This window comes from Anolis sagrei, chromosome 6, assembly GCF_037176765.1.
Source record: "Anolis sagrei isolate rAnoSag1 chromosome 6, rAnoSag1.mat, whole genome shotgun sequence".
NCBI lineage: Eukaryota > Metazoa > Chordata > Lepidosauria > Squamata > Dactyloidae > Anolis > Anolis sagrei.
This window is the reverse complement of record NC_090026.1, coordinates 117,578,190-117,598,809: the sequence shown is the minus strand read 5'-3', so window position 1 is coordinate 117,598,809 and position 20,620 is coordinate 117,578,190. Positions and strand designations below refer to the sequence as shown.

Genomic DNA, 20,620 nt, shown 5'->3' with positions numbered 1-20,620 from the left:
AGGAATAGGCTGTTTGTGGACAGAATACTCCAAGTACAACAAAAAGAGGGGGATTGCAACCCATGGTGGAGATAAACAAGGATGGCACATATGGTTACTGTATAATTAGGACACAGATATCTATATAACAGAGTACATAGGAAATAGTACCTAGGTACATAACTAATCAAGATTTGGGCAGCGGAAAATGGATAATGAGAGAGATCAAAGAGTCTAAGTGGACAGTGGGGATGAAATGAGAAAAGGTCAAATTGCCAATGAAGCTACACTAAGAGGTAGACCATTATCTTGATGGATTCAGGTCACAATGATGCAGGTGCAGTGTAGAGACATTGAAGCGAAAGAATCAAGCCATTTTTTTACATGGTAACCCTGAGGGACATATATCAAAACCTGATCATACAAGTCTTTAGAAATTCATAAACAAAAATATACAGGCTTTTATAATAAGTCGCTATTAAAAATGGCCACTGCTGTTCCCCTACAAAGAAGCTTATGCTAGGCACCCTTATTAAAAATGGCTGCTGCCACTCTGTTCCACCTCAGGTGCCCAACGTGACTGTTCTATGTTGCTGCTGAACTCCATTCAGGGCAAAATAGAAGACAAGGGAAGAAGCAAGGAGAGAGGGGTGCCTTTCTTTCTCCAGTTTGAACATAGGATGGGTAATGGAGTGGGTTTTCTTGCCTCTACCTTTTCTTACTCCCTATTCTAGCATTAACCTGTGTACAAGTTGATCCAGGTTTTTGAGGGTTATTTTTGCAATATTTTTGTCATTTAAACACAAAAAATATATGGCATATATTAAAAGATGGAAATTAAGAAATTCCTGGTGAGTGTTTTGAAGGGAAATATTGTTGGAGTGTATACTGCCTTCACTTCAGGCTGAAAGAAAATATGTTCAAAGGACAAGAGTTTCCCAACCACTATAGTTTCAGTGGTTTGACTGTATCTCACCTCATCACTGTTGGACTGAGATGAGATCATGAGGAAGAACATGCACAAAAACACCTTCATTAAAGAACACTTTCTGGACCCACTCAAAATTGTTATGATCTTATGCCAAGTCTCCCAACTTTCAAGTATTAAAAAAATCTAGTTATCCTGAGCATTTTATTAATTAGCTGGCAATATTCATAGGTTCAAACCTAGTAGTCTCTCCAAACAAGGCCTTCATTGTCTCTGGGGTCTCCCTGAATACAAAGAGGACACACAGACTCTATAAAAATTAATTTCATCCACATGACATATATCATAATGGTTTGTATATAAGGAGGCCTTTGTGAGATAAAGTACATTTTTTTAAAACCGAGGAAAATATAATTTCATCAAAAAGTAGGCTATTGCTGTAAATTTTATGTAGTTTGCTAACCAATTTATTGAAGTTAGTTTGTATTATGACATAATCATTTAGTATTCCAAATGAACACAAGTGAGGCATAGTTGGTCCTCTACATTTTCTGGGGTTAGGGGCATAGTAAAAGTGTAAATCTGTGAATAAAAATGTTGCTATTTGTTACATGCAAGAACATGTCTAGGAATTTCTAGACCCTCCAGCATGATGGCATGCTCAACTTCTGCTGCAAGCTAATCATAGAATTGCACTGGTGGACCTTCAGTGTCCTACAGAGAACATTTTAATGAAATCCATGACAAATCAAATTACAAAGGTCAAACCCGCAAATGTGATTGTTTGACTGTACTACAAAGGCTCTAAATGAAAGTGTAGGCACTTACCCTGTCTCCTGGTCGCACCATAGGTTCTTGCTTTGTGCCCAATTTATGCAGTATATTGTAAGCAACCTTCATACTGCGAGTCCAGAGTTTGCCTATAGACAAAAAAACAGTGTAAACATTATAATTAAAATGGATTATACATTTTTAAGCCCAAGTGAGTCAAAATACAGCTCATTCTCATCACACAGAATCAAAAAGCTTTACTGTGCTCCAGAATCTGAGACCCTGATATACCATAAACTTCATATTCATTTACATTCAGATTCACATATTTTACAAAACAGGAATGGTTTAACCGTGATGCTTGATATACTATAGAATCGGTCCTTACTGTTAGAATAGAGACCCTATCATGCACTGTATTGCAGCAAAATTGTATTGTGTGCTTGTATTGATCAACTGTTCTCAATCAACTCTCAACAAATCAGAAGATACTGTTGGTTGTGTATGAAAGGCATTGCCAAACACAGCATACTAAGCACCTAGCAGACCTAGCATAGCTCATAGGCCATATATTTTGAAGGTTTATGGACAAAAGCAAAAAATGTCATGTCTGTCCTAAACCCATATAAGTCCCATGTAAGTTTGAAAGAAAACTGATTTCCAAAAAATATGTATGACTATAACCCACTGAATCATTGCAACTTGATTACATTTACAACTGTAAAATTATTTATTATATACTAGCTGTCCCCCTGCCATGCGTTGCTGTGGCCCAGTCTGGTGATCTGGAAAATAAAGTAATGAGAAAGTGTTGGTTTCTAATATATGTAATTCCTTTATGCTTGTGAGTAAACAGTATGTCTTGTTGTTTCTTTGTCAGTGTTGATGTGGAGAACATGGCAGTAAAAGTGAGAGAAGTGTGCAAGTGTTGCCTTGCTAGCCCAAGTGAATTGGTTCACTTTTGATATATCTCACAAACTGATTGTTTTGTGTTGTTTTGATATTGGCAAGCATTCATCATGTGTACTTCTGCAGGGCACTGTTCACGTTCAAGCTCTATTGAAAATTATGCAAAGACATGGCTTGATACGGAGGAAGATTTGACTACAATCAAGCTATCAATCACCTCCATTATAGATCAGTATCATTAAGCATACTGAGAAAGATCATATAAGCATAAATGTTCCTCAAAAAATGTAAAACCTTCTTTCCATCGAGCTGTGATTGTTTTGTCAAACCTTTCCTTTCAATATGAAATCTTTTCCTGTTAGCAGTTAACTAAGGAACACTTCAAAATAAATAAATACACAAATAAATAATACTTTCTCAAGCAGAATTTAGGGAAAAATAAAAGAAAGGCACTTCAAAATCCTTGTCAATTGAACTCAAAAACGTAGGGAGTGATACAGCAAGAGAAGAGAGAAATATCTTTGAGGAGAGACCATCAGAGGAGAGACACATCTCTTTGCACAAAACACATTTGACAGAAATACAAAGGATTGAGAGTGTTGATACAGAACCAAATTGGTAGTTCTGGTAGTCATATAATCGTGTAACTTCTTATAGAAATGACTAAGAGAAGGGATTTAATCTAGCTATGTGCCCAACATGCTGTTGTTCTACAGAAGGGGAATGAGTGATGTATCATGTCAAGGGCTCCCATTAGCATGTTAACAAAACATTCTTTCAAAATATGTAGATTGGCTAACATTCCCCAACTGGTTTAATTTCTCCACTGAGTACAAAGGACTTACTCCCATATGAGTGCAAATATATTGTTGCAGGCTGACTTTAATGCGATTTTGATGCCCATTTCAACATTGTGATTGATGTTTCTCTTACATGAATCAATCAAACCTAGCATGCTATGATTTACCAACAATGATTAAGTGTGAAAAACCTAAGTTTTACTCTTCGCAATATTTATTTCAATTTGAGAGAGCAGTAAAAAGACCAATCCTAAAGGTGAACACTTAAATACCTAAAGGAGTGCACTGAATTATATATACCTGTATGTAAGTTGACATCCTGCATATACGGAGGGCTGGTATTGGGGCCCAAATTATGGATTTTGATACGACCCATGCATAAGCTGAGAGTCATTCTGTGGAGAGGAGAATGCACCAGTGGCACCTAGCCACTCCTGGCTTCCGGCACTATTTCTCCACAATGCATGTGAAAATGGCACCAAGATTGAGAGAGTAGAGGAAATCGATGTTTTTCAAATGTCCTCCCAGGACAGACTAAGCTTTTGCCTTTTGTCACTCTACTCAGAGAAGGGGCTAATTCCTCTTTCATAGGAGCAAAGGTAGTCACATTGACTGGTAAAAAACTAAAGGTTTTATTGGGTAGATTTTTTTTACTAATGTGTCCAGAGGAGGGTGACTAAAATGATCAAGGGTCTGGAGAACAAGTCCTTAAAGAGCTGGGCATGTTTAGTCTGCAGAAGAGAAGACTGAGAGGAGACATGATGGTAGCCATATCTAAATATGTGAGGGGAAGTCATAGGGAGGAGGGAGTAAGCTTGTTTTCTGCTGTCCTGAAGACTAGGAGACAGAACAATGGTTTCAAATTGCAGGAAAGAAGATTCCACCTGAACAAGAACTTCCTGACTGTGAGAGCTGTTCAGCAGTGGAACTCTCTTCCCCGGAGTGTGGTGGAAGGCTTTTAAACAGAGGCTGAATGGCCATCTGTCAGGGGTGCTTTGAATGCGATTTTCATGCTTCTTGGCAGGGAGTTGGACTGGATGGCCCACAAGGTCTCTTCCAACTCTATGATTCTATTAGTATATTGGGTACTTATAAGCAAATTCTATTTAAGATCAACAGGACTAACCTCTGTCAAAGGGTATTTTGAGTGATAAGTGCCTGAAACCTTCCTTTTAGAGAAAAAAAAATCTTCACTCCTTCACCAGTATTTTATCACAAATGTGTTAGGTATAAAGATTGTCCAAATAAAGATTGTGGCAGAGAGAAAAGAAAACTGCAAGAAACAGTCTTCCTATTCATTATAGTAGGACTGCTATACATCACCACACAGCATCAAAGCCACAGCAAGCAAGAATAGTCTTACCAAACCTAGGCATGGTAGTTGGGAGTTTGCCCAAAGGCAGCTGCAAATAATTGTATTACATTATACTTTAAAAGTTGATAAGAAAACAAATAGATTGTGTTATAGTGCTCTTAAAGTGAAGGCCTATTTTTCCAGGGTTTTTTTTTAATAGCTCAGAGTTTCTCAAATTGTGCTCTTCCAGATGTTTTGGACTTCAGCTCCCACAATTCCTAACAGCTGGTAAACTGGCTTGGATTTCTGGGAGCTGAAGTCCAAAACACCTGGAGGAGCACAATTTGAGAAACACTGTTTTAGCAAATGGCCAGGTAAAATGAATAATGGGGAGGAGGACAACTTATTGGGTGTACAAATTCCATAAATGCCCAAACAGCATGGCCAGCGACCATGATGCCTGTATAATTCTAAGAGTTGTAACCCAATGAAGTCATTCTTCCAAGGCCTAGTTAGGAAGCACCCAGGAAAATGGTACTGAGGAGGATCATGGCTACCATGGGAAATATAGTCTGATTTACTCCATTCAACTACAATATAGCTGTACTGAGCCTCCACAGCAGCCAGTGAAGAAAGTAACAGCACAAGCTGCCAAATAGCCCTGGAGATGTGTGCTTTTTAACAGAAAATACAACATATATTTGAATAAAAGCACCAGAAATGGAGGAACAGACACATTAAATCACACAATACACATACAATAACATTATGCAATAAATATGTATTGCATAAATGGCTGTTCACGAACCCTTGGGGTTCATGGCAATTCTATGAAATGTTATATTCTTGATATTCTGCATGTAGCTTCAAAAACATAGTAAGTGGCTGCAAAATAATCTTGCATTTAGAGAGAAAAAATAAACATAAGAAGAATAGCTGATTTTTGGAGCTTCCTCATACCAAATCAAAGTAATATTCCACCCTAGTGCAGCCAACTCTAATTGACAAAAGCTGTCCATATCACTGAGAGAGTGATCATTCACATTACTGTGACCAACGAAGGTGTAAAGGGAGATTTGTAGCTGAACATGAGGTTTTATGCATTCTAAGTATGCAGCCACCCATGGAGTTACATCCCCTCCAATAAGCTAAAAATGTAAGGAATACTAAAATATCAGATTGTGAAATAACTGGAGAGGAAATACATTTCCTGAGATCTGTTTTAATTCAGTTAAAAAATAAAGTGACAAAGAAGTTGAAAAAGTTGCTGACCGTAAGTGAGAATATATAGTGGTTTTCCATTGGTATCCATAGTGGTTAGGCAAGGAGCTTTTGGGGAAATGGTGCCCCATCGTTGCAAAGCGGCTTCAAGAGATGGAGGCCAATTCGTAACCACGCCCAGTTGTTCCCCGCGCATCGCCAGCATCTGAGCTCCCTCTGGCTTTGGTTGGTTTGGGTCTGGCTGTTGAACTTACAGGTGTAAGAGAGTGTTACTTCACGAAGTTTACACCAGGATTCACTATACATACAGAGAATTAAGACATTTACTTTTGAAAAGTCACCAGAGAACAACAGAAACATTAGATAGTACAGCCAACAGAGAAACCTCCGGTCCTGTTCAGACATCACAGCAAAAACAAGGACTGACACTTGGGAGCCTGCTATGAGCTCACTTCTTCACTCAATCAAACCGATTCTCTCCTCCACTTTTTGATCAATGGTAATCATGGGACTTCATCCTATGCAGTCTTTGCTTTGTTTTTCTGTGCTGCTGAAATGGAGACCCACAGAGGTAATCACATGATGTTATACCACTTCTAATGGTTGCTTGTGGGACACCATTGCATATTCTGGAGTCCAGTGTTACTTGACTGCCAACAACAGAAGACAAATTGAAGCTGGGAAAGGTGGGGAAAGGTGGAATGGTTGCCATCTCTGAATACAGAAAGGCATGGGACCTCAAAGTTAGGATACAAAACCAGATGGTTCCATCTGCTTTTCCCTTCTTCTCCTCCCCTCATGGATGAAGTCCATGGTCTTTCCAATTCAATGGCCAAATCAACGCATAACAGATTCCCTGGTAAAAATGTCCTGTAGGTCAAGCTCTTTGGTAACATGAGCAGCTACGATGAGGCACAACCAATACTGTCATGAGACAAGAGTTCTGTGGCCAATTTAGATAATAGACTTTGAAAAGTGGAAATTGGCAGATTGTACATGCTACATGGCTTGCCTATTATGCTGTCAGCTAGTCTACTTCACACGTTAGTGGAAAATTCTGCCCTATTTCCAAGGTTGAAAATAATATCAAGTTTCTTCATTACAAATGTGGCACAATTATGTGGAATAGCAAGTGGAGTCATCTTGCCCTTTCCAGCATAACAAATGATTTTACTCTTAGACATTTCGATGTTAGAGGTTCCTGAGAATGTAGTTCACAGTCGGCAAAATAATGGATCCGTATATTACCCTTTTTCTCAATCAGCAGTGGGAAGGGATAAGGTATTTATTATGTTGAGAACAGACAAGGCATGTATTACATGTGCCAGATCATGGGTGTTTGTTTATGACATCCTGATGCAACATCAAATAGGAACCCATATGTGTGACTGGACCATCATGGAACACTAGAGTTCTAAGTTATGTGTCATCTGAGACACAATGCTTCACAATGAAACTGATTCAGGTGATTTGCTGAAACAAACTGATATACAATACATGTCTCAAATAACTCCATTCCAGTTTTTATATTTGTTTCACTTGTCTTGTTCTACCATGCCACCATTTTTTCTCAAATTAGTGGAGCCCATTACTGTCAAGACATTGACAAAACAAACTAGTTGGCTAAATGTTAGTGATTTTACATAATCAAAACCTGAGCTTTCTTGTTGTGGAACAATAATTCTACAAAAAGAAATCAAAAGATGTGGAGGAAGGCCAAACTTTTCTACCTTCTAATAATTCTTCAAAGTCATCTACAAAAAACTCTCGTAACGGTGGTCGTTTGGGTCGTTTTAAGGTGTTGACCAGTTGCTGAATTTTTGCTGACACTCTGCTACTTACTGGAACCCCTGCATAAAAGAAATGAAAAGAAGTCTTAAAGCAGTAGGTACACAAACGCAATGCAAGAAAAGGAGAAATGCACATCACACTGAAGGAAAGTTCAGACAGCCATATCTGAAGCTGGTTCTACACTGGCCATATAATGCAGTTCAATGCAACTTAAGCTGCATTATATTGTAGGTGTAGAACCAGCCTGGGACAACTTATTACCTTGTGAACAGATACTATATTCCAATGGCATGTCGTGCCTCTGTCCAAGATGTCCAAAAACTTTCAGTGGGTTCTTGTCCTACACCTGAAAATTGTTGGCCATGGCTAACGTGCAAGGAAAAAATTCAAATCCCACCCCAAGCACATTTTTAGCAACCAAGTATTTGTAAGTAATTCTTTTTCTGATAATGACATTCCATTCTAACTAAGGAACAATTTTACTCCCTTTACAGTAAAACTACAACTTTTAATGGACTGTTATAGTTCTAGGGAGGAGCCCCTGGTTGCTCAGCAGGTTAAACCACTGAGCTGCTGAACTTGCTGACTGAAAGGTTGGCGGTTTGAATCTGCGGGGTGGGGTGAGCTCCTGCTGTTAGCCACAGCTTCTGCCAACCTAGCAGTTTGAAAACATGCAAATGTGAGGAGATCAATAGGTACTGCTTTGGTGGGAAGGTAACAGCACTCCATGTAGTCATGCTGGCCACAAGATCTAGGAGGCGTCTACGGACAACGCCCGCGCTTCAGCTTAGAAATGGAGATGAGCACCACCCCGACTAGACTTAACATCAAGGGGAAACCTTTACCTTTACCTTATAGTTCTAGGGTATGGTTTCATTACATAGTGAAGAAAGAAAATCTAACACCTCAAATTCTGTTTCATATTTTGCCATGGATATTGAAACAATGATGTGGAAGACACATTTTGTACTACAGGCTGGCAGAATGTAGCAATCGACTGTGCTTTGTTAAAAAACACTAACTAAAGGTAATTACTCTAGAGATAATGTTGAGGAAAAGGAAAGTAAAGATTTACTTTTAAAAACTAATTTTGGGAGATGAGCCTTGGGACTACAACTTAAACAAATCACATTTTAGAAGTAATTTTTCAAGCTGGCACTTTTACATCTTGTATACGCTGGTTACTGATGATAACAATGCTTGGCAAGGTGGCAGGTGGTAGGGAAAAAAAAGGAAGACTACATTATAGATGGACACACTCAATTAAAGTCATGGCACTGAATCTGCATGATCTGAGTGAGGATGTTGATGGCAAGGTGACTTGGGAGTTCTCTCATTCATAAGTTGAAGCCAGCTTGCTGGCAGTTAACATCAAAACCCCTTTTTGCTACTGAATTCTTCCACTTCTCTGATCTTCCCCTTTCCAAAGTATTTAAACCTGAGCCAAGCACCCGTCTTACTCACTTCTTCTCTTGCCTGCTCTCATCTCCTTGGTATAAGTGTGAACTCTTACATTTTCCATTTTGCACTCATTTTGTACGTGCACCTGACAGGACACGAGTACTCCTGATACACAGCCCATATGGCCAAACATTCCATCTTGCATTCCTCCACTATTTTGAAAGACATACCATCACCAGTTTCCATAAGTTCAGCATTTCCATATTTTGGTGCCGCCCTTGACGTTGAACCTTGTGGTCTTTCTACTTGTATTGAATGTTCCGAGGTGTAAGTGGTAACATCTGGAGGTGCGGAATGGTTTTCTGCAAAATAAATGTGTGTCTCTGAATAGTTTCTTTGAGCAGCATTTCTTACTCTACAATTCCACTGAGAAAATTAATAAATATTGTCTATTACACATATTTGCTTACCGTGAAAGCCTTCATTAAGAATGTGTATAACCATAGCCTTTATTTTCAAAGAAAAAAGTTTCATATTTCAAACTAAACCAGGCAAAAATAGTCTCACTTAAATCCCACTGCAATCAATGAAACAAGTTAGCTTTAATGGAACTTATGGCTAGCCGCCACTAATTGTTGCAAGCCACTAACATAGAAGTAACACACAACTAATTCATACATTAGTTCTGATGTCATTTCAGCATTTAGCAAATGATTTATTTACACAAAAATGTATACCCTGTTCTTCTGGTTGCCTGTACACCAGAGGGGAAAATATTGAAAATACAAATGCAGCACATAATACATCACATCAGATAAATATATGCATCCAGGAGGGGTGGCTGGAGGATCCACTACCTCAGAGATATAAATCCATTCTTGATTTTAAGGCTGCTCATCCTGCAGTCACTCTGGGTTGAGCTGGAACATCCCCAGGACCGCTCCCATGGCCAACCCTCTTTTGGGAATCGTCCTGTATCTGGATGGCTTCCATACAATTGGAAAAGTGGTGGGAAGGGCTGTTGTAAAACTAAGAGCGGATTCACTGTCCTCAGGGCAAAAGTCCCACCAGCTGTCCATGCCAACCAATATGACAATTGCTTTACCCCAGTGCTTCAAACCTTTTTTTTTTTTTACCAGGCACCACTCTCCAACACTAGTAACAAAAAGGTTACGAATCAACTTTACATTTGATTTGGTTTGGTTATTTGGCGTGCTGATTCAGAAAATTGCATTGGATAGACATCAGCTCTAGTTTCCGATACAGAATATACACCACCCAGTAGCTGCCATCTGCTCGCCCACAGTAAACCATATTTAATAATCTAGAGCTGATGTCGTCTATCCAATGTAATTGGAATGAGCACCCCAAATAACCCCAGGAGCAGGCCTAAAAATGAAGATACCAAGAAAAAAATATTTTTGGTTAGGCTATATTATTATCTGTGGATTTTGTTAATGCTCATGTTAAAAAAAAAGAAGAAGGGGAGGGGACTGAGGTAGAAAAAAAATACCAAACCCGGAGTGCAAGACTCAAGAAACTGTCTCTAACGGCTTCCTGTCACCTCCTCACCATGGACGCATGGCTACAAGGAAGGGGGTGGTGATCCGTGAGTTGTTGCAACTGTGCAGTAACGTTGAGGCTGCGGAGCATATTTAAGTTCTTGTGGACCACTGGTCTTCTGCGGACCACAGGATGGGAACTACTGTTTTACCCCAAGGATTTTGCCTTTTGGGGCAAGGATTTTCACATTTTAGGAACTGCAACATCATTGTTCACAACAAACACCATCTTGGTGAGGTCATAGGAAAGAGAAAGGTTACTTTATTAGATTTTACATTGCAAGGCTGTGACATTCCTGGCTTACACTATAATGCATTTGTTAGATATTTTAAAATGTCAAAAGGTCTTTGCGTGTTTTCATATTCCACCAAGTTGCATCTTACATCTTGTTGAAACATGGGGCATATATATGTCAACAAGCAAGTTCCAATAAACCCACTAAGATAGCTATGTGCCATTCTTTGTACTGCAGACACTGTTCTACAGCTTAATTTTATTTTAAAATAAAAGCATCAAAAGCTAGATCACTATAAAAAGATGCTTCATAAATATTCAACCAGACAGCAGACTGAAATGATTTCAGTGGACCCACAGTAGTAAGCTCACTACCTGCCTGTTTTTAGGTGTACGTACTATTTTGATTGTTCTCTGCACCAGAGATAGAACTTCTAGAAGTAAGCATGATTTAGTAAATGGCTCTGTGACGTTCCTAAACAATTCTCAAGTTAATCCTCTCTTTTCACAGTTCAGTAACCCACCATGCATTTCCAATTTAGTTTTTTCCTTTCTAAATCACTTCCCCACTTTACTCCAGCAGTATCTTTTTGAAACCTGTTTTGCTTCAGGAGACAGGAAAGAGCACCATCTGGGTCTTAAACAAGTTCTCTATTCAGAAACCTAAGTGATCAAAAGCATAATCCATCAAGCGGGGTAGGTCTCATGCCTCTAAGCCAAACTGAAACCATTCGTAATAACTAGTATTGAGTTTAACCAAGGCAAGGACTTTCTAAAAGACTAAGCTGTGGATATCTGAATTCAGAATTCGGAATGGACTCCTGTGCTATGCATATGTGTGTGTGTGTGTGTGTACACACACACACACACACAGAGAGAGGGGGGGGGGGAGAGAGAGTATATTCATATAATATTCATATAATCATGTAATACAATATAATACCAATAATAAAACAATAATAATATTACAATATAAGGGTATAGTACAATATAGTAATATATAATACTGATATTGTGCTATGCTAATAATATAATATATTGCATATTCATATAATATTTATATTATAATGTAATACCATATAATACTAATAAAACAATAATAATATTACAATATAAGGGTATAGTACAATATAGTCATATATAATACTGATATTGTGCTATGCTAATAATATAATATAATATATTGTATATTCATATAATATTTATATTATAATGTAATATAATAATAATTATTATTCGTTGTGTCAGGAGCAACTTGAGAAACTGCAAGTCGCTTCTGGTGTGAGAGAATTGGCTGCCTGCAAGGACGTTGCCCAGGAGACGCCCGGATGATTTGATGTTTTTATCATCCTTGTGGGAGGCTTCTCTCATGTCCCCATATGAGGAGCTGGAGCTGATAGAGGGAGCTCATCCGCCTCTCCACGGATTCGAACCTGAGACCTGTCGGTCTTCAGTCCTGCCGGCACAGGGTTTTAACCCACTGCGCCACCGGGGGCTCCTAATACTACTACTAATAATATAATAATATTACAATATAATAGTATAGTACAATATAGTAATATATAATACTGATATTGTGCTATGCTAATAATATAATATATTGTATATATGTATGTGTGTGTGTGTGTGTACACACACACACGCACACACTGCTCTGGGTCTCTTTCAGGGTGAGAAGGGCAGCATATAAATGCCTTAAATAAATAAATTCAGAATATGAGGTTACAAAAGGAAGACAGTATTTTAAAACTTTGCCCATAATGCAATATTTTATAAGAAGAAGAACTCTATTTTTCCACTCCGCCTCCATCTCCACAAAGGGACTTGGGGCAGTTTACATGGGGCCATGCCCAAAAGCAACATACGATTACAAAACAGAACAATAAAATATTAAAACAACATAAGAACAGCATCATCATAAGCAATAAAGCAAGCAACATTAGCAACAACATAGATACCTCTAGCCTCATTTGTGGGGGGAGAGGAGGGGGGACCAATATGCAAGCTAATTAAAGAATAGGCTTAAGATGAAATCTAAGTTTAAGATGAAATTTTCAATTTTATTCCTTTCACATTAATTATTTTCTCTGGAAACATGTTAATTAATTAGCTAATTGCTCTGAAAAACATCAACATCATGAACAAACATCTACATTTTACATTTTTCCCTGGTGATTTTGCCTCTTAAAGTCATGCTTTAGGGGCTTCAACAAAATGTATGGGGATGGTGGGAGCTGTAGTGCAGCACAATCTTAAAGGCACCAATTTGGAAAGGGATCCTGATCGCCGTGCCTAAAGGAAGTGATGGTATTAAGTATGTGTCCCAGTACCACCTGTGGCTGTGTTGTGGCCAGAAGAATGATTGCAATCCATCCTTCATTCTGAGCTGTGACTTCATCACCAAAGTCAACCTTCTTACATAGCAGGAGGAATACTGAACTCAGATCTCTTTATCTGCATCTGTTCACTGCAACCCTTACACAAAAATGTAAGCATGTGGGTGGATACACTTTGCATATAGCATTAGCCATCCAAATTATGTACTGCATGCTTTGCATATGCAGGAGAGGAGGAAATCAACTCTAGATGTGCCAGAATGGCATATTAGGCCAAACAGTCTTTTAAAAAAGACATTTCCAGAGCTAGAAAACTGCTCGATATGCAGAGGATACATCCCGTCCTATAAGAGCCCAGCAGCGCCATTAAGTAAAATTAACTTGTTTCAGAAGAAAAACGACTTTGATCAACATATGTTGGCAATAAATATAGGAACGGTGACAGCTGTAGGACTTCAAAGGGCCTCCTCCTGCACAAGCCTATTCATTTGCATTGCCCTATATTCCTGTCCCTTTCAATACATTCACATTGGAAGCCCACGAGTTCAACAGCTGCTCTTCAAGCAGGACCGAAGACATTTCTGTCACCGGACCAAAATTGGCGACATAATATTCAGCTTATTATTCAAATGCAAAAATGTAATAAGAGATAATGAAATACTAAAATGACATCCTGTCTCTGTTTGGGTCGAAATCAGCCTGTCATCTCACTTGAGCCGTGAATGGGGGGTGAGCTTGAGGATGAGGACAAATGAGTAATTTACCCACTGGCAGGTCCAGCAGGAAAGCAGACTGAGGGATACGTGGGCTGGCATCCACAGCATATATTGCCAAGCCAAACAGTGGAATATATTTGTATGCAATTAAAATTAATGATAATTTACAGCTAAAAGCACCCAATAAAAGAATAACTGGGGCTCTAGAAATGGGGAGAGAGGCTTCCATATTGCTTTCTCTTCATTAAGCTGCTGAAATAACACCGTGGGTCTGAATATAAAGTATACCTTACAGGCACCTTTTAAAGACATGCTATAGAAGAAAAGTAAGGTTTTTCCCCCCACATACCATAGATCCAGGAAGGAGTAATGTGAAACATTTAGGTCACAGTAATCTAAATCTAATTACTCTTCCAAAGCAATGTAGACTTATCCAAGAACTACTGAATGGTAATTCTACAGTTATGGAAATTCCATTGCTTCAATGGATCATTTCTAGTTGGGACTGACACCTAAATTAAGACTTATGAATAGTTTTGCGCATGTCTCCATGGTGCAGACTGTTCTGTATTTCTTCATAGTATACAAAATCTTTTTTAAAAAACCAGCCTTTTTGACTATAATGTCCAGAAGTTTTCATCCAGCATGGTAGTCCAACATAGTACCGTATATACTTGAGCATAAGCCGACCCAAATATAAGCCAAGGCACCTAATTTTACCACAAAAAACTGGGGAAACATATTGACTCGAGTAGAAGCCGAAGGTGAGAAATGCAACCGCTAGCAGTAAATGTCAAAAATGGCCAATAATGTGATATAAATTGAGGCATTAGTAGGTCAAATGTTTTTGAATGTTTACATGAAAATGTCATTTAAGATAAGACTGTTCAACACTGATTAAATTATTATTCTAACCTTCTTCATTGTAAATGTGGTTACGTATTATTCCAATAATAATAGAGAGGATAAAATAATAAAGGTAATAATAATAATAATAATACAGTAAAATGATACAAATGTAATAATAATAAAGGTAATAATAATAATAATAATAATAAATTGGAAATATAACAATAGCAGTAATAATAGAGTAAAGTAATAAATGTAAAATAATAAATACATCACATAGTCCTAAACGCTTGTGATCTTGTGATAAGAAATCCAGTATATATATATATATATATATATATGTGTGTGTGTGTGTGTGTGTGTGTGTGTGTATATATATATCTTATTTGCTGAGTCATACTGTGTTTTTGTGTCAGTAAAATAATAATAAAATAAAATAATGGAAATGTAACAGTAACAGTAATAATAGAGTAAAATAATAAATGTAATATAATAAAAGAGTATAATAATGGAAATGTAATAATAACAGTACTAATAGAGCAAACCAATAAATATAATAATAATAGAGTAAAATAATAAATAACCTTGACTTGAGTATAAGCCAAAGGGGGCTTTTTCAGCCTTAATAAAGGGCTGAAAAACTTGGCTTATATTCAAGTATATACGGTAACTCTTTTAATCTCGGATAGAGTTTCAGATACACAAGCTGAAAGTCAGTGTGGCAAGTGCTCCAAACTGAAATATGTCTCGTCTACTCTGGCTTTATATATTTTCCTCTTTTGGCGATTCCACACTTTAACAGAATATTCCAGCATTCGACACTCTAGTTACATAGGGTTCATTTCGCTTGTCTCAGTGCATTTGAGATTTTTTACCTATAAAAGAGGAGATCTTAAAGGCATTGAGTTCAATTGAGTTATGCAATCTATACTTTTTGTCAATAAAAAGCAAAGCAACCCAGTCAACTACTCTGAGACAGCCCAAAGGCATGTTGGTGTTTTGCCAGCACTCAAATCCTTCTGAAATAATTCTGGGCACACGATTCTATAACCCCTTTTCCATTACCAAAAATAAACATTGCCGCAGACTGGGAATTCCCCTGGGAATCCAACTGCTAAGTAAAGAAATGCTCTTGAATCAAATTTTGTTCCTCTGAAGTAACCTGTTCAACACACACAAACTAATCTATATAGCATGAGCAGAGCTTAGAAAGGTAACTTTTTTGCTTTATGTGATGAGAATGAACACCCAAGTTGTTGTTAGCCATGCTGATTTGGAATTCTGGCAGTTGTAGTCAAACAATGCAATTTATTCCCATTTCTGTACATGAGGACTTAATATAGCATGCAATGTGACGTCAATCATTTTGATTTTCTAATACTCATCAAATCCTTTTAATTCTAAAAATTACCATTAATAGGTTTCAACATCATGCCTTCCATCATATTCTGCTGACTATCTATGCAACAACTTTTATCACATTGCTGACTAGTCTTTGTAATGAAAGCATCACCCAGAAGTAATGGGCAGGGAGCAAACACCAAAGAGCTGGCAAGAAATTACTTAACACTAGGGAACAGAAATGAATGCAAACTTGCAGGAAATCACACCCTAAAGGAAAATAAATAATAATTTTCTTTAATATGTTGGTTCATTCTAAAACTTTAAAGCTGTTTTCAGCAAGATGTGAAATAATAGTTAATGAAAAACTTTCCAATTTGTTTTCTATCGGATTTTTTGTGCATGTCAGGAGCAACTTGAGAAACTGCAAGTCGCTTCTGATCTGAGAGAATTGGCTGTCTGCCAGGACATTGCCCAGGAGATGCCCAAATGTTTGATGTTTTACCATCCTGTGGGAGGCTTCTCTCATATCCCCACATGGGAAGCTACAGCTGAGATGGGTGCTCACCCCGCTCCGTGGATTCAAATAGCCAACCTGTTGGTCAGCAGTCATGTTGGCACAAGGGTTTAACCCAGCACCACCAGGGCTGTTTCTGCTTCTATCAGATGCAAAAGGCCTATGTGAACTATCCCCCCAAAAATCTTACATATCCTTCCATTTCCAGATGGTATGACAGCCCCAGTATCATCCCTATGTCTAAAAGTATGTGTGGAGATATCCCCTGTGATCCTTTGAACAGAAAATAAAACTATTCAATTTTATGTAATGCATCTGTAGCACTAGACTTCTTATTTTTTGTGAGGCCACATCAGTACATATGACACAAGACATTTTAGACAACTTCATTTCAGTTTATGCAGTTATTTTGCTTGTAAACTGGGTGTTTTAAGCCAGTTTCCATAAAACAATTAGCTGGCAATTCAGTTTCTTAATTTCTTTCCAGTACATTATAATATCTCTTAAAGGATTTAAAAGGTTAACTTGTAAATGGAAATTCATTATCAGTAACTGTTGTTGAATTAATCTCTTTCTACACTACATAAGCATTCAATACCAGCCAAAGAGAACTTTTGTAATTATCAAGAAGGACCTCCTTCAGTTTAACTCTGTTGCATGGGTATGTAAGGACATTCTGCCAACAAATGTAAGCACGAGGTTTCCTGAAAAGTACTTGATGAACTTAAAGGTCACTTATCTATTATCTATTTTACTTGTGAAGATTTCTAAGATTCTGAAGTGATGTACACAAATGATAAAATTAATAAAACAATACAGAAGATCAACACACATTATGTATTTTGGAAAAATACACGGTAAGCTCGCCTACACAGAGAAGGCATATCAACAGTCATGTCTTCAACATGTGCTAAAAACAGGATTTTTTTTGGTTCAAGTTCAACAACACAGAGATGAATATTTCATATAACGAACACTTCCAAATAAAAAAAGAATATTACACTATAAAACTTCAGGGAAGACCTCAGGAGTGGGTAGCACTATCAGACAAAGCATATCTCAAGACCTTATTAGTGAACAACAAACTTGAATTGACTTGGTGGTAACCATTAGCCATCTCAGTTCTTTAGGTTTAAGTGGTACATGCTGCTGGTACAGGGTAGTCTCAGCAAGCTAACCAAAGCATTCTGCATCAGTATTTGAAATAACCTCATAAATCATGCATTGCAGTCAATCAACCTGAAGGCACTATGACAATGATATCCCAGTCCAATAATGGTCATGGTCATACAATAGACAACCCTTGCCAAGGAGAACACCTGGAAAAGACTACAGAGTTTCCCAATCCAATAATGGTCATGGCCATGCAATAGACAACCCTTGCAAAGGAGAATACCCGGAAAAGGCTACAAAGTTTCCTAGGTACTCAATAAAGATTGAAGATTGAAATTCTATATATAGACTTACCTGGGATCAAGTCCCATTAAGCTTAGTGGGGCTTACTTTCAAATAGCTACAGACTGGAATATGCAGTCTATCCAACTCATAGGGACATGCCAGAGTCAATATGGTTCCTTTCTCACTGATCATTCAAGTATCATGAAATAAGAAACAGTTGATAAAGCAGAAATCTGTGGAATTGCCTCGAACAGCCACAGAGAATACGCGGCCTCGCAGACATTATTGAACCATAAATCTAATCATCCCTCACTGTTGGCCACACTGGCTTGGGCCATCAAATAACACCTCCAACCCAGTTTTAAAGAGAAATTCTGCTAGAAACAGTTAATTAAGATTGGATCCCTCAAACTCACTAAATAGCCCTGGGCGAGCAGTTGCTGTCATGTTCAGTCTCAATTTACAATAAAGGAATGGGAGGATAGCAAAGGTTACCTTGCAAAGGTAGTGTATATGGCAGGCTTCTAAACACCATAAATGCAATCTACCAAGTATTCTTTTGCCAGCTGAATTTCTGGCCTTAGGTCAACCACAATTCAAACGAACAACCTTGCATTACTGTTCTAGTTGACCTTGCACAAAAGTATAAATACCCTTGAGCTCTGAACATATTTCATATTATGGCCTCCCCTGACCTCCAGTACTTCTCGCCGCAGCTGATTTTGCATTTGAACAAGTGAAGACGATTTAGCATTGGATTCTGAAGGTCAGATCCCCCTTGAGTTCAGAATGGTGTTCTTCACAGCCAGTGGTGCTGTGCACTTCTCTTTAAAAATTTATATTTATCACAATTAGTAGAATGTGGCATAATACCATAATGAGGCCTCTCCCACAGTCAGAGCAACTTACAGGGGGTGCTCTCCAAATGGAAGCATGGGGATTTGCATTTCTCTGTCGTCATGACTGCATTGTTAGTCCTGAGTAATGGTGGTGGTGGGCACGAAGGAGGGTTACCACCGTGTTTTGTCCTACTTTCAGGGCATGAATGAAGAACTGCAATTACCCAGACTGTGCTGGACTTTTTCTCTTTTAAATAAAAAAACAGTTTGCAACAGGAATTCTCACTCTCCCTCCCCAACCCTTTACAATGAGCAGAAACAGATTCCAGTGGAAACATTAGAGTCAGTGCTGTTTTAAAAAATTATATAGATATATAAGATTACTATAGTTTACCTGTTTCAAGAGAGAAACTTGAAATGGGCTACTTGGAATCCCTACTTGCTAATCAGCGCTTCAAGGAACATATCTTACATGCCCATTATGTGATGAAAGAGGTCATCTCTGAGCACCTCCTTCCCATCTAATTGAGAAGTTGAAATAACGTAAGGTATGTTAAAGCTGTAATCACATCTAGTACCAACATGGTTCTTGGATGCTTTCCATCGCCTGGACTTTAATAAAACAACCACCAGCAGCTGGTAACTCTATACTTTCTATACTTTCTGACAGTGCAAATTGTTTCTGAGCAATTCATATGACACTCCATCCTGCACATTATATCGGAGGTCCAGAGAAGTCTCCAAATTAAAGCAAAATGATGCCATGGACTGTTGACGGGTATGTGTGGTAGCAGAAAATCACGAACATGACCATAGACTGATCTTAATTATTGGATAGGAATTGTACTCTAGGTTACTCAGGAGCAAGAATGAGAAGACTCTGGGCTTCTATGATCTATATTGTTTATAATTATTGTGCTGTCACACCCAGATGCTATAACGTTAGAACTAAGATGTGCTTCTCTCTTTATCTGGGTGAACTGCTGGGGGTCTTTCTTTGAAGCAATAACTGATGCCAGTCAAGATATGAATATCAACAAAATGTTTATTTCCAAAGTCCTTGGCAGACTTGGCACAGCTTGATAAAGTTACAACACAAACAGTCAATTTGAGAAACTATACAGATGTTCTTTCTTTCCCTTTTTCTTCAATTACTCAGGGAACCTTTCTCCAAATGGTAGAAAAAAAAAATCCTAACCCTGAGCTGCTATTGTTAGAAAGAACAGGTCTTTCCCTATCTAAGCACAAGGTCAGTTTTGGAGATGAAGTAATGCTCAATAGTACTCAATAGTACTCAATAACTATTTTTCTCTATTTCTCAATAACTCAATTACTCAATTACTTTCTCAATATCTTAATATCTCTCTATATATAACTCAATTGCTATTCTATCTATCTCAATTATACTCAATTGCTTTTCTTAATAACTCAATTTCTATCTATGACTCAATTGTACCCACAATGGGTTTTTCAGAGCTCCCGCCTGACCAACAGCACATCTGAGGCTCTTTTCTCTACTGAAGGAGGCAAGGGAGATTCCAAAATGGAGATCTCAACCCCAGGAAAAAGAGCGGACTCCAAACCCAAAGAAATACTTTCTAAACCAATAACTAACTGCACAGGACCTGCAGCCTGGGTTTCCAGACTCTGATACTGTTTAACTTCCAGGGTGCTGCTGGGTCTATAGCAACCCTGGAGAAATGCAAAGGAATGCTATCTCATGCAGCTAAAAG

General features: G+C 38.1%; 1 protein-coding gene across 6 annotated transcripts in view; it reads right to left on the bottom strand.

Annotated features, from left to right (window-relative positions):
* DIP2C (disco interacting protein 2 homolog C) overlaps window positions 1-20,620 on the bottom strand; it is a 339,072-nt gene that overhangs the window by 95,695 nt on the left and 222,757 nt on the right. For all 6 annotated transcript variants that reach the window (XM_060782554.2, XM_060782555.2, XM_060782556.2 and 3 more), the window contains 4 exons: window positions 9,325-9,456; window positions 7,633-7,752; window positions 5,954-6,151; window positions 1,736-1,827 (listed from right to left, as the gene is read on the bottom strand). In XM_060782554.2, coding sequence (XP_060638537.1) covers window positions 1,736-1,827; window positions 5,954-6,151; window positions 7,633-7,752; window positions 9,325-9,456 — 542 coding nt within the window. The remainder of the gene's footprint in view (window positions 1-1,735; window positions 1,828-5,953; window positions 6,152-7,632; window positions 7,753-9,324; window positions 9,457-20,620) is intronic.